Source organism: Bicyclus anynana, chromosome 16 (assembly GCF_947172395.1).
Source record: "Bicyclus anynana chromosome 16, ilBicAnyn1.1, whole genome shotgun sequence".
NCBI classification, from domain to species: Eukaryota; Metazoa; Arthropoda; class Insecta; order Lepidoptera; family Nymphalidae; genus Bicyclus; species Bicyclus anynana.
The window spans coordinates 834,760-849,979 of record NC_069098.1 but is presented as its reverse complement, the minus strand read 5'-3'; the positions used below and the strand labels follow the sequence as shown (position 1 = coordinate 849,979).

Below are 15,220 nucleotides of genomic sequence, written 5' to 3'. Positions count from 1 at the left end.
ACGACATAGCAGTGTATTATTAGTAGATTTTTTCATTTAAAAGTCGTATTATATACTATCTACTACTTGGATATTTTTTAAATTTAAATTAGGTTAAAAAAAAATAATTTCGTAGTTTTTAAAATAACTTTATTATAAAAATATTTTAATATAATAGGTTTATAAATGCATTTTAGATTTTTATTTTATACAATCGTTAAATCAATGCATATTCCTGAAAATTTTCGTAACGCATAGTATCAAATAAATATCCTACTTACTCGATTTACATTGTTAATTTTATTACTACATGCGTACTATACATCACGGGTAGGTGACATAATATATTTTTTAATGTATTTTACTATGGGTTTTTCCCTATTAATTTCTAACAAATAAATGAGCAAGCGATACGATAAGTATATTTACAAAAGTATAATCTATATTTTACGTAGTTAGTGATAACAACATATTTTGTGCATTAAACGCAGATAATCTAATGTAAATTATCTAAAATGACAAAAAGTTTTCGAGAATTGGGTGCGATTATATTATAGGTATATGACTCATAATTATTATAATAAAATAACATCTTATAATGGCACATAACATACATATTATCTATTATTGTAATCATAATATTATTTATTAGATAGATTATATTTTATACCTATTCTTTTTTAAATGGATGAATCAGTGAACATTTAATAACTAGAATTAAAAATTATCTATAAGTCGTATAACGGACAGTACTTGCCTAATTAAATCTAGAAGTTATCCGATCAGCCTACCCACAGAATATATATTATATTCATCCAAAATATTTATCTATACTTTTAGAACAGATAGAATGATCTAACTAGAATGAATAAAAATCTCAACTTACTACATACAAGTAGGTGTTGTGATTTTTATTCAAAAGCCAAAAATCTACAAAATAACATATTTTAGTACACCTAGAACTTTTCCTAGGAAATATGAATACATTGTATTTAATACTGAGTGAAATAATTCAACATATTACATAAATAAATTCTTCTAAGTAGATAGTAATTAAAACTAGGTTTACCTTTAATTAAAACTTTCGAAAATTTCAACCAATTTTCTATAAATTACAAAATTTTAAGTCAAATCCAAGACCCTGTTACTAAACTCAGGTGCATTGCAAACTAGACTTATTCCACGATTTTGTCAGATTCCAATGATTTTTAGTCTTTTAAATTTATGATTTATAGTCTTACTTAACTGGCTCACGTCTGGTATTGCTGGCAGGCGTCGACTGTGGCTTAACTGTCAAAGACGGCTAATCGATTTAGCGTTCCGGTACGATGGCGAGTACAAAAACCGCCACAGGTAGAATAAATTAGCCCACTACCATCTCAGTCTGCATCCTCACTTAACATCAGTTGAGTCGGTCAAGGGATAACTGGACGCTTTAAAAAAAAAAAGTTTACACGACCATTTTCAGTGCGATATGACATCTTGCGAATCATACTTCAATACAGTTGTGAACGTGTCAATGATCTAGATTCTATAATACATACTTTTAGCAGACTTAGAGGTGATTAGAAAAATAAGAAAACTAATGTCGAACAAAGGTTATGATTCACAACATTTGTCAGGACAACTTAATTAACAAATCAAACTGTAAAAAATAAGACCCTAGAATGGCAGAGAATGACCTTGAGTGAAGTCACGCACTTGTGAACATTGTGTGTAGGGTTAAAGGATCTTTTGACTGTCAACAAACACTCCCCTTTTCCACTCAAATCACTCTCCCCGCCTATCCCAAGTAACCCATAAAAAATTACACAACAAGAGATGGTGGACGGCTCGAACGCCACGAGCACACTGAAGTCATCCGTACCGCAAGTCGTTGCAATGCCGCGATAACAATACCTAATGCTGCCTGCAGAGTTAAGCTAGGATTTTTAGTGCTAAAAATATTCAAATCCACACCACATTTGAATAAAATGCTTGTGATGTATTATACAAAGGGACGGATGAGATACACTACAGCACAGAACAAGAAATATTTCTATTTCAATGCTTTACACCTACTCGCAATTATAAGGGTTTACACAATCATTCATAAAGAACTACAGAACCCTAAAACACTAAAATACTCGTACAGTTTTTGGGTATACAGTTACACCGTCTCTCTTTTCCGGTTCGTGATGTTATTGCAAAGGCAAAAGCCGAAGAGCATCGCGACCAACTGAAACAAAGACAAAATAACTAAAGTTAAGTGTATGCTAAATACTAAATGAATGTAAGTGGTCTAATATTTATTCGTACGTATTCGTATACTAATTTTATATGTATAGAGGTAATTTGTGGTATTGTAGGAGGTAGTCTCACCGATTTTGAAAATTTTTTTACCACAAAAAAAGCTCCGTTATTTGCGAATGTCATATATTTTAACCCCAAATTCCCCCAGGAACGGAAAATACGCGGGTATAACCGCGATGCATCTGCTAAAATATTATAAAGAGGTAAAGTTAGTGGTATTGTAGGGGTAATCTCTTGATCACCTGCACCGATTTTCAAAATTCTTTTACCACTAATAAGCCCCGTAATTTGGGCGATAAGTGCGACTGTGACCCGTCGGTTAGTGGTGAATATATCACCCCTATTTTCCCACCGTTTTTTACATTAATATGGGGCTAACTTCTACTTTACAATCAATGGGTATAGAATCAATCATCCCCTGTTTTTCTGATTGGATTTTTTTCCAAACGTATATGGGACCAAAGATTAAAAATAGATCAAAATCGAGCCACTCAGTAAAAGTTAAATTGATAACCTCTTCCTTTCTTGATAAAAAACATTGTAAAATGTTTTGATGTGCGGATAAAGGTAGTTGTACTAGGTCTAGGACAAGTAGTCGTACCTCTACAGCAACAATGACTACAATGACGCTGGCCGTCGCTTCGCCGTAGGTGGCGAAGAAGTCGCCCACCACGCCGTTGCAGCCGCCGAAGGCGTTGCTCTGGTCACACACCGCGGCGTCCGCGCTGCAGCACGAGGGCGGCAGGGCGGGCAGCAAGCCGGTGTACGACTGCCACCCCACTGTCCCACAGCAACGGAACTGGAAATAAATAACAATAGTAGTATGCTCCCTATGCTAGTATGCTAGTTTGACGGCCTCCGTGGCGCAGTGGTATGCGCGGTGGTTATACAAGACAGAGGTCCTGGGTCCGATTCCCGGCTGGGCAGATTGAGATTTTCTTAATTTGTCCAGGTCTGGCTGGTGGGAGACTTCGGCCGTGGCTAGTTACCACCCTACCGGCTAAGACGTACCGCCAAGCGATTTAGCGTTCCGGTACGATGCCGTGTAGAAACCGAAAGGGGTGTGGATTTTCATCCTCCTCCTAACAAGTTAGTTCGCTTCCATCTTAGACTGCATCATCACTTACCATCAGGTGAGATTGTAGTCAAGGGCTAACTTGTAAAGAATAAAAAAAAAAAAAAAACATTATACAAGTTTGCTAGAGAGCGATGGAGAGGAGTTTACTAAACATACAAAGATAACACAGATAAAGAAATATAGATATAAGAAAAACTTTTCAAAATTTAACCCATTATTTTGACAATTGTAATTGAGTGGATATGTTTATTTAATTTTATTAGTGTTAATTAATCTACTATTATGACATTACTATACCTGACATTTATATTATTTAAAATCTTGAACATTCTAATTTAATTGTATAAATGTTCCGCTCAAGTTTCTACTTCATTTTTATCTTATTTTAATTTTGTCTAATGAAATGTAATATATTTTATCTCTTATGTATCATGCATGCTAAGCTTATGTATTAGTTTGTAAGTGCATGGATGCTAAGTAAATAAATATCTAAAACAACTAAAATAATAGATGCGTGACCAAAAAGATTTAAGTCAAAATAATATATTTATTTATATGTAGGTATTATTATAATAATGATAATTAAATTGAAATAATTAAAACTAAGAATTTACAGAATAATCAATTTAAATTGAAATAAAAAATATATTTACAAGAAATACACGCCACCTAATTGTTCACTAGCGCTATACTCGTCTGCATAGCAAAGCTTATTCTTTGGGCTAAATAAGCCAGCTCTTGGGTAACTTTATGGTGATTTTTATTTATGGTGATTTATGGATCAATTTGTCTGTTTTAAACATAGAGTTTATGAATGGTTTGGTGTGTTAGAATTATTTATTCCTAAGTCTCTAGTAGCACCAAGCAAACCATGGTTGCCTGTAGACCCAGTTGTCGATACTTACGGCGATCTCCACTGCATGGAAGGGCTGCCTCATGTTCTCGTTGATGAAAGCCTTGGTGAGCCACTCCACCACTTTCATGTGAATGGTGTCCATCGCCTTGAAGATCACCACCGCCAAGTATATCTTGCCTGCCGCCAGCAGCAACATAATGATTGAATACTGAAACACCATCCTCATTTGTCATTATCATCGCTGATGGTATGATATAATAAAAGCTAATAGATAAAAAATAAATAACTATAGTTAGCTTGGCAAAATCTTTCGAAACACTCCAGATGGTCCGCGGGGGCCGGAAGGCGGGTAGCGATGCCCTGCGTGCACGTCTTCACACCCGCGCAGTCCTTCCCCTCCCGTCCACCGTATATCATGAGAGTGTCACCAACGATTTCGCCAAGCTTTTATAATTAGGCCTTAGGCTTTTATTAATAGGCCATAGAACCTACGTTACTATTTTTCTTCCAAGAAGTCTCTGCTTATGGAAAACTACCTTGCTTTAAGTTAGCGAACTTAAGGTGATAATCTTCGTCTGTGTTATGACTTGAACCGACGTTTTAAGATGTGTCCCAATTCACTTGGGCGTAAAACATTAGATTTCTACTCTGAGTATATGCTAAGAATTATTTGAAGGGTAGAAAACCCCTGTAGATTGTATTTCATAGACTCGAACCAAAGATCTCATTCTCCTCTACGCATAGGTTTAAGAGCATGTTAAAGTGAGACAGCAACATGTCAGCTGACTGTTTATTTTTTACAATCTGAAATGAATTGGAAGGAAATTACCTGATTTTTTTTATACTTGTTTCAGGCGCTACTCCTCCTTTATCCACCTTTGATATGTCAGCAGAATTTCACTAGGACGCATACCACTATCAAGATTTGGCCTGGTATGTATTGGCCATGATTATCGGAGGTTGGGGTTGGAAAATATCCCTTCGGAATTGCATGTCTAACTCGCACGGACTAAAATACCTCCCCGTTGTGGCTCGGTCGACACGGAAAAGCCTTGCATTTCTTCGTGCATATCAGCCATTACGAGTATAATATATCTGTATATTTTTTTTAACAAGACGATGCCCGTGGCTTATCTGTTATTTATGTTATATTGTATGGATATGTATGGATAAAAAGTAACCTATGTTTTAAACCAGGATATAACTCATATCCTTTTAAAATTTTAGCCAAATCCATTCAGTAGTTTTGCTTTCACGTTTACAATATTAGTGGGAAACTGGGGACCGAGTCCGAGGTGGACCGAGGTCATTATGATTGCAGGTAGCCGCTGGATGCTGGCGGCTCGAGACCTTGGTGTTTGGAAGTCCGTGCAGGCCTATATCCAGCAGTGGACGTCCATCGGCTGTTAACATTGATGATGATGACTTAAGCTAAGACTTACGGTTGCGAGGAAGCATCTGTTCTCCCTGATGGCGCCACAGCATCCGAAGAACGAGATGACGAAGATGACGCAGCCGAGCACGATGACGGTGATGGGGATCGCGTTGAGTGCGTTGGGCACGATCTCCAGCACGTCCGACGCCAGCACCAGCACCGCTGAGCCCACGCCGATGAGCGTCAGCCCGGCGAGCTGAGGAGAAACGGGAGATCGTTATTGTTCTAGCATGTTGCAATTTTCAAAGTTAAAGTCAAAATTGAGAAAGTATATAATCAGGAACTTAAGCTAACTTATAATAACTATAGAAATCATGCCCACGTGGGATGGAGGCAAGCAAGCTGATCCTTTGTCCAAAAAGCCAGCCCTTCTGTCACCTGCCGAGACAACTAACCGCGGTTAAATGAATGAAAAAGTCAAAATTCATTTATTTCAAGTAGGAACTTACTTTTCAAGCACTTTTGAAACATCAGCCCCCTTAGCCAAGTGGCACGTCAATTCTCTTTCTACGATCGCTAACGCTTCGAAAACTAGATAACAAATGTCCGAGTCGAAGGCAGATGTGTAAATTAATTTCTTAAAATGCACTTAACTGAAAAGTTGTTAACTTAACTTAACTTTTCAGTTAAGTCCAGACCGGATTTGAACCTACACCCTCCAAGTCGAAGGCAGATGTCATATCCACTGGGCTATCATGACTATTGCATGCACCTACTCGTAGTAGATACATATTTTTAAATGTCCGGAAAAAGCGATTGATAGATCGTTACAAGATAAACTGTTTTAGGTGTACTGTAATTGTCTACTCAGAAAGAAAACTTTATGGCAAAACTTTCACTTAAACTTGACATATTTTTATATTTATAACAACATAGCTGTGTCCTGCGGTTTGGCCTGCGAAAGACTATCGTGTATTATTACATTCCTCATTTAAGGGGCTATTAAGCACTGATAGAATTTTTCAATTAAAACTAGTAAAACACCAGGGCCCCGGCCTATAGCCATGGGGCATCTCGATTCTCTTTCTACAAACGCTAACGTTTCGAAAACTAGCAAAATATATGGGAATATCAGATCTGATTGATCACTTGATCACGTGACATGTCGGTAGCAAATGTCAATGCCATTCATTTTTTCAATTTTCAAAACGTTAGCGTTTGTAGAAAGAGAACCACGTGCAAGCTAACAAACTCTTTTTAATTTAATAGATATTTTCATTTTATTATTTTTAATACTTTTCAATTTGGATTACTTACAGTAAATATAACATTAGCGAAGAACAGCACATATTTCACTAAAAAACACATTGCGATATATTCGCACTTGCGAACTGTATCGAAGTCGACGTAATGTTACGAATAACTACGCCTCCGGCCTTACTGTACCATGATATAGGCATAATCTACCCAATATCTCTACGATGTGATAAGAGATATGCGGAATGATAGCGCGGCTGATAGGTGCCCGATATGTCAATAATAGCGATGATGCATTATGAGTCACCATCATAACACGAGGTCATCAATCGTCCAAGTATTAGGACTTTCTATGAAATCGATTACATGTAATTGATTTAATACCTGTTGTGTGTAAATTTTCCGATGTCAATCAAAAACAAAATCACTAATCTAAGCGATACTATTTTATAACATTATTGTTTTAAAGTCGATTTAAATTTAATCACTATGTGTTTATTTTCAATCGTCAAAAGATATAATTAATGTCTTTAATTATGAATTTTAAATAATAATTTGTGAGATGTAAATGTCACAGCCGAATGACGTTGTATTGGGCTGACGTAGAAATTATATACTCTTTGATTAGGCTTTGTTTATATTATAAAGAAAATTGGGGTCGAAAGACTCGTATTTTTCATCGAATCCTTTTGTGTTCCTTGGAAGCTATCCTGACATCTTTGTGATATGTAATAAATCGGTGTTTTCTCTAAAAGGTTTTTAGAAAGTAAATAGAGAATATTATATACATAAACGTACTCGTTCGATTTGTATATTCTAAACATAGAAAAAGTATATAGTATTGTAGTGTAAATAGTGAAAGTGTAAACAATTTCGTTCATACGAGTAGAAGCGCATTAAGAAGTGTTAATACAATTATCTGCACTTCACACTTGCGATTTTGTTGTTGTGTTTAATTTTTTAACACCTAATGCAAAAAGAGGGGTGTTGTAAGTTAAACCGCTATTTCGGTGTCTGTCCGTTTGTGGCACTATAACTTGAAAAAGGTAATCCGTGCTTGAAAAGATTTGGCATGAATCAAGGATTCTCAAGGACTCAAAAGAAAACATGAACCCTTATATGATTACTTTCTTGTCCGTCAGTCCGTCGGTCAATCGGTTTGTCAAGTTCCTTTGACTCGCAGAACGCTTGGAGATATCGAACCACATTATATTCATGTATTATCTATAGTCCCTTGAAACTGTAAATAAATGAAACTTTGTGCCACAAAAAAGCTATTTCGTCAATCTCAAGAGAATCGTAATAGGATAGGTACTACCTTTTAACCGAGAACTAAGATATTTGGCATATTATCTTCTTCTACCACAAGTACCTATAGGAAAAAATTAAGGAAACAAAATTAAATTTAAATATGCCCTTAGGCTTGTTTTTATTACTAAAATCACGGTCATATAAGAAATAAGAGATCTTTCACCTATAGATTGTAGTGATCTTAAAAATAGGTTGATGATGATGGTGATCGTAAATAGACATGAAATATTAGCAGAACAGTTGTAAACATTATTAATACTCTGTGCACAGGAAAGGCGTTCGTTCCACAAAGATAACAGACAAATAACATAATGCATATAAATTACGTCTCTATACCTGCTAGAGGTTAGTGCACACCACATTATATTGTGTCCTCTTGCATATACAATACATGTGCAAAAGTTTCCTTACTCTTTCTTTATTTACTTTAAATTCAGTACATGATTGGAGAAAAAATATCTTGTACCAATTGGAGTTTTAGTTACATATTTTAGAGTCTCCAAGGCATGGGGCATTGATCTTTTTTTTTATTCTTTACAAGCCCTTGACTACAATATCACCTGATGGTAAGTGATAATGCAATCTAAGATAGAAGCGGACTAACTTGTTAGGAGGAGGATGAAAATCCAAACCACTTTCGGTTTCTACACGACATCGTAACTGAACGCTAAATCGTTTGGCGGTACGTCTTTGTTGGTAGGGTGGTAACTAGCCACGGCCGAAGCCTCCCACCAGCAATCTACGAGCCTGGAACAAATTCATTCCCTCCCGGCCCAAATCTTTTAGGTACTTGAGCATGTGCAGTCTTTGACAATGTTATTTTATGCTGTTTATAATAGCTGCATTTTGGCGGTAGGTTAAGTGGTCACTCAATCTCAAACATGAAAAAAAATCTGTACAAATAATGTTTGTTTAAGCATACGATAGCGTACCTCTTAATTTAAAGCTGTAAAACTTATCCAAAAAATTATCTTAATTGGAAAACCATCGCTTGCAAAGAACATCGCCTCGCACAGTTGCTACAAAGGACCAATATTATGAAAAGTGAAATGTACATTCTTCTAGTTTTCGAAGCGTTTACGATCGTAGAAAGAGAATCGATGTGCCACTTGGCTACAGTGGCAGGTCTTATGAGCAAGTTAAATAAAATCCTGTCATTTAAGATGAAACCTCATGTGTTCTAGGGTTAATCAGAGTGACCTGCGTGTTATTCTTGATCGCATAACGGCACCCTGGCCCGCCGCGTGCTCCGACCGGTCCTAGTGGAGCTCGACACGGGCGAATTGAGGATATGCAAAAAGACTATCACTTGTGTTATGTTGTATTATGTTCCGCTGAGGTTTAGTTCAAAGTTACAGCAGGTAATGACCGCGTGCGGCTGAGATTTATCTCGTGCTGATGAACTTTAAGATGTATTTTGCTGTGACGTACACAATGTTTCTATCTAATAGGGTAGGCAGTATCATCATCATCATCATCAACATCATCATCATCATCATCATCATCATCATCATCATCATCATTAACAGCCGATAGAGGTCCATTTCTGGACATGGATTTCCAAACATAACAGTTTTGAGCCACGAGCATCCAGCGGCGGCTCCCTGAAACCCGCATAATGGCCTCTAGTGGGGGGGTCGACCAGCACCCCGGTGCGGGTTCACCATTCCAGCACTTTGGGACCCAAGGTGTCCTAATCATCGACCTAACGCATAGTAATCTGACAAAATCCAAGGATGCCAAAAACCTGGCATAAAACGCACTCTCTGCCTTTCATATGGTGTGGTCTCATAGCGTGTGAATCATTGTTCCATATTTTTGTAGCTGCTTCCAAAGTTTCAACATCCGTAAAAGTGGCCAACAGGAAACCGGAAAAGGAGGAACATGTTTGCCTAATAAGAAAAACTAAAAATTCTACATAGCATTACTAAAAACAGGCTATGAAACCTTCTATGCAAAATATATATTTAAAAAAAACGAGAAACATACACACTTGTATGAATATACATACAGAGGAAAAAAGAACCTACATTTTTAAAGCCGGTTAAAAAATCAAAAATTTTCCATTCAGGCTAAATTTAAAAATGCTTATTAAAAGAAATTTTAAGACGATAAAAGTCAGATCATTTTATCTTTCGTCCATATTTGATTGGAGGTGATAAAACGGGTCGAATTAAAAACTTGTCCAAAATAAAAGCTACTGATAACGGTACAATCAGGCTCTACGTGCCCGGCGGGGTCAACGACCGATAAAAACAGATGTCGATGTGAAGGCCCATGTACACTGTTCTATAAGGGTAGGGACTTTTTAATGTACATGATATCTAGCATTTAATTGGACCAACTTTGAAAATAATTAAAGAGTTATGAGCTAATCTTAAAAGCTTTGACTTTTTGGGGAAATATTTAAAAATTCATTACTATTATGTAATCGATGTTTGTAGTACACAAGAAGCACTCGGATAGCATGATAAATTCACAAACATATTATATAACCTTCATGACAGATATTTTGTTTCTAGAAAATATAATATTTGCCTATTTTTTTCAATTGAACCTCCGTTGACCTCCAATTAGCCATAAAAACGTGCTAAGAGTGGGTACGAAAATAGTCATACCCACTTACCCACTCCTAACACTTGCGGAGACCACGCGGTGACCGAATCTATGATATCTTGCGTTGAATCAGAACCCTTAAACTGCAAAAATTATAATTATTATTTAATTAAGTGAAATCCATTTTTAAATCTGTAATACTTTTAGAGTCCACCCCGAACAAACACAGACTCAAAGCGGCGGAAATCCATAATCATGCAGCTCCACAACTAAAGAACAGAGGCGCTAACATGCGACCAACGAGATATCTAGTGACGAGAAATAGACAAATTTCAACCAACGGTGGTGTAATTCGGAAATACCGTAGTTTCTCTTATTGCTTCGGGACGAAGACTGGGACAACTCCGCCACCATTGGAGGACGTTTAGTCTATTTCTCTTCACTTGTCCTTATGTTAGGCCTACAGTTGGCCTATTATATATTTTGGTATTTGATATCAAACTATTAAAATAAACATGAAACCAATTGACAAAATATCATCTATCTCCTGATGATATCCACCAGAAAGCACGGGATGACATTTTTACATATAAACTCAATTTCATATATTATATCAACTAGCATACATCAAAGATAGTAAAGTAGCCTGAAAGACATAACATATATTTTTGTTAAGTACTTAATATTTATAATTTACATTTCATTCAATGTAAAACAGTGTACCCTACCACGAGTAGGTACGATCTTTGGTCATACAATGTACAGACTCCCCAAGAACGCGTCCAGTGTTTATTGGCTCCAGTGCTTTTTCCATCTCACGCCTTACCGGTTATCAGCAATGACATAAATGGTGAGGTAAGACCGACGATGGGAAACTAGCACTTGGTTTACTTTAAGCCTATAATAGGCGATCGTAATGAGATCGTTTCTAATAATAAGAAACAAGATGGCACGCTCTTAGATGTCTGTACTGTGACAAGACTGTATCGCGGATGTATGTTTGTATATAGATAGGTACCAGCGGCGAAGAGTGCATGCAAGCTGATTCCCACCGGGTTACCTTTAAAAATCCATGCATATTCATTGTTGTACTGTATCTAGATATATGAGACAGTGGAGTTTGTATCACACTATATGAATTTCTTTTTATTTGGGACGACTTACCTTCATCTAAATTCCATCCTTCGCCACTGATAGGTACTGTCTGTACTCCATTTGTAAGTCAAGAACTGCTGAATGGATCTTCATGAGCATAAAGAGCTAAAGTTTGTGAGGTTGTAAGGGGTAAACTCTTACAAATTGAAAGCCACGTTATTTGTCAGTGCCATACATTATATTTTATCCGCACATTTCCACGAAAACAAAAACTACGTGAGTGAAACCGAAATGTGCACAGACGTTTGTATTAGATAACATTTATTCAGTAAAATATCCGATAGCAATAATAAAAGCACTATGTGTAATAGGTATCACTGAGAAAAAAATCTTTTGCTACGAACTGTGTGTGTTGATTCAACACAAACTCATGTGATGTTTTTAAAACAGAGTTCATTAACAGGTTAAGTAATTAAAACTTTAGTTAATATTGACAGTAATTACTTCGACGTATCGTAGTGGATATGTATGTTTACTTTTAAAAGGAAATGTACCGTTAATTTAAATTAAAAATCAGCAAAGGCAATCCAAAAGTTATATTAAGTCGATTTTAATAAGAAAAATATTTAAGTGTACGGTGTTTTCATGTTCGCAATGGAGAATTTTCATTTATTTTGATTTAACAGATTTGTACACCAAAATATAGGCTGTATTATTTCATTTTCAGAAGATCGAAAATAACGGTAAAAGAAGTAGTTTATCGATTTAAAAAAACCTAGAACAACTTTAACCGTTCAACATGGACCCGATTGACAAACCAGTGTGTTGCCGGTCACAAGTTATTGCGGTCGAGCGCATAGTCTTGCAAACATAAGACATGTAACAATTTCCAACTGCAGTATACGAGTATACTCCTTTCGATACTTCTAGCTAAAATATCACAAGTTATCATTTCGTGGATTTGATAATGGAAGAGTATTTGTTCACTGGACTATTAAAATCTTGGTTTCTTGTCAATTGTGCCTTAATTTTCAATACTTGTTTTAAATGCGTTCTAAATCAAAGAGAAATTCTCGATATAATGGACGTTAGATTATTATTTTATCCCAAACCACTCAAGGACAACTAAAGGAGTGAACTCTTCAGAAAAATAAATAATGTAAACATTTATAAAATACGAAAAAGTCGCATAAAATTCAGGTTTACCTACAATGTAAAATCGACTCTTCCGTTAAAAAATATATTTAGCAGGGCTTTAACAACAAATCGATTGACATTTTGTCCATTACAATCGAATGACTAGTTTATATAACTTTAAGATTTCGACGTATATTATCACCATTATTTAATTACATTACCTGACATTTCAAAAGTGTTTGTAAACTAAGCTTAATTGTAATAAAAGAATTTTTATTTTGACTTTCATTGATACTAGGGAGGAAGATACGTATAAACAAATATACAGTGTTAACTAAATTCATAATCTTTTCTTTAGTTGGTAAAAACTATTCGTACGAGTACGTGTATGACCCAGAAATGTCAAAATATGTGTTTAATTACTGACAGGTGTCTCGGATGTGGGCGCCTCATTTGAATGCGATTGAATTAATTGGAGTAGGTAAGTGATTGTTATTCACTTCTCATACATTAAAAAGTGAACACGATTTATAAGAGCAAATAATAAAATATACATATACAAATTATAAACGTTTCACTAACAACCCATAATCGGCTCATTATTGAGCACGAGTCTCCACTCAGAATGAGAGGGGTTAGCTATAACAAACCTTCTAAATAAATATGCAAAATATTATAGTGTTTACACCACAAATTATTATATTTCCGAATAATAATAAAAAAAATATTTTAGATGCAAAAGATGCCACATAATAGGTATATGTACCTACTTATGAATAGCTAGTTTACTTATAAGTATCTTACCTTAGGGCCCTGGTAAACTGCATTCATATTGAGGCTTTAATCGAATTTACCGATTTCATAAGAACCAGTCGTCTTAAAATGCCACCGGATCACTGGCGTGTTTATTCACCCTCAAACAGAGTCCATTCCCCCTGAGTCAGACTCAGTCAAGCTGCTGATTTTGAAAACGGCATACCTACCAACCTTGTTGAACCGACGATTATTATGGGCCCACTTATTTTAAGTAGACACTCGTACCAAAAAAAAAAATTATAATATTTAAGATACTAAGAAAACACTTGTATACGCATAAAAAATCTCAAATGTGTTTATTTTAGAAAGCCTGCAAAAGCCTTAACCGCAAAGTTAGCGGTTTTAAAATAACACTTGCTTGTAAAAGAGTTCAACGCGCACGAAGATGCAACAAATGAGCATACATACAATAATCCTCTAGCGTTAGCTTTTAGCGTTGTCTGTTCTGTGATAATCTTAACTAATATTTTAAATGCGAATGTCCGTTTGTTTGTTACACTTTCACGCTTAAATTACTAAGTAATTTAAATTTTTTCACTAATGTAGATCTACATTATTAGCGAGTAAGTAAGCAATATTCTTTTTGCTGTATTCCGAATGAAACGGAAACAGTGAGTCGACTGCTAGTTTTAGGTATAGCTAACTGGATTTACCTTTTATTTGATTTTGATTTTTTTTTTATTTGATTTGGTTTATACAAACGTTTGCGTGTTTGTATCTTTGTTACTCAATAACCCAACTCAAATTAGGCTTAATTTAATAGCCTAGTTTAAGTATTAACTGCCTAATCCTATCCTAGGCGGAAAGGATTAGGATGTAGAGTTCATAAATTTTAGTGGAGACTTGCACTGAATTGAATAAAACAAAAAATTACGGTTATATTTTATTGCGACTAACAAATCAACTAAGACGTATCTAACCAATCTAGCATGTGGGTAGGTATCTGTTAACTCTACATGAGTAACGGTATAACAGACATGTCTCCACAAACCCACAGAAATTCCAATATTTACATATATATATACACACCGCTCGCTAGGTATTTACATAAATCTTAACAAATTACGCTTATTAATTCAGAGAACCAGAATAATTAAATGTTATGGTCGTTAGCGATGTTATTTGATTACGGACTAAAGTTTAAGCTGGTCATTGAACCGTGTAACTTTGTTTTCGTACTACTATACTTACACTTAGATGCAGCATGAATTGCATGAAAGTTGAAATTAAAACCATAAGGACATAGGTATTCGGGGTCCCTTGGAGCTTTGAAAATAAATCTTCTTTTATCTTTATTAATTGATTCGTTAGCAATCCATAATCGGCTCACTGTGGAGCACAAGTCTCCTCGCAGAATGAGAGGACTGATGCCAATAGTCTACCACGCTGACCCGATGCGGATTGGCAGACTTCACACACCTAGAGAATTAATAAAATTCTTAGGTATGCAAGTTTCCTCACTGTGTCT

General features: G+C 35.7%; 2 protein-coding genes across 4 annotated transcripts in view; one reads left to right on the top strand and one right to left on the bottom strand.

The window, feature by feature from the left end:
* Window positions 1-191: 191 nt before the first annotated feature.
* LOC112047546 (23 kDa integral membrane protein-like) lies at window positions 192-14,935 on the bottom strand. 2 transcript variants are annotated; one of them, XM_024084682.2, is made up of 5 exons: window positions 6,898-7,129; window positions 5,648-5,836; window positions 4,255-4,413; window positions 2,873-3,070; window positions 192-2,197 (listed from the first exon to the last, which is right to left on the bottom strand). In XM_024084682.2, exons 1-5 carry the CDS (start codon window positions 6,946-6,948, stop codon window positions 2,129-2,131), a joined length of 666 nt encoding a protein of 221 aa, XP_023940450.2. In that variant the 5' UTR covers window positions 6,949-7,129; the 3' UTR covers window positions 192-2,128. The 2 variants fall into 2 exon arrangements, with proteins under 2 accessions (XP_023940450.2, XP_052741986.1); XM_052886026.1 differs by lacking the exon at window positions 6,898-7,129 and adding an exon at window positions 13,741-14,935 and having other exon boundaries at window positions 193-2,197.
* LOC112047550 (thyroid adenoma-associated protein homolog) overlaps window positions 12,629-15,220 on the top strand; it is a 39,120-nt gene continuing 36,528 nt past the window's right edge. The window contains exons 1-2 of one of the 2 annotated variants that reach the window (XM_052886006.1): window positions 12,629-12,958; window positions 13,366-13,417. In XM_052886006.1, the coding sequence (XP_052741966.1) occupies window positions 13,375-13,417 (43 nt within the window). In that variant the 5' untranslated portion in view covers window positions 12,629-12,958; window positions 13,366-13,374. Of the gene's footprint in view, window positions 12,959-13,234; window positions 13,418-15,220 lie in introns of both variants that reach the window. The other variant, XM_052886005.1, reaches the window with a different exon arrangement.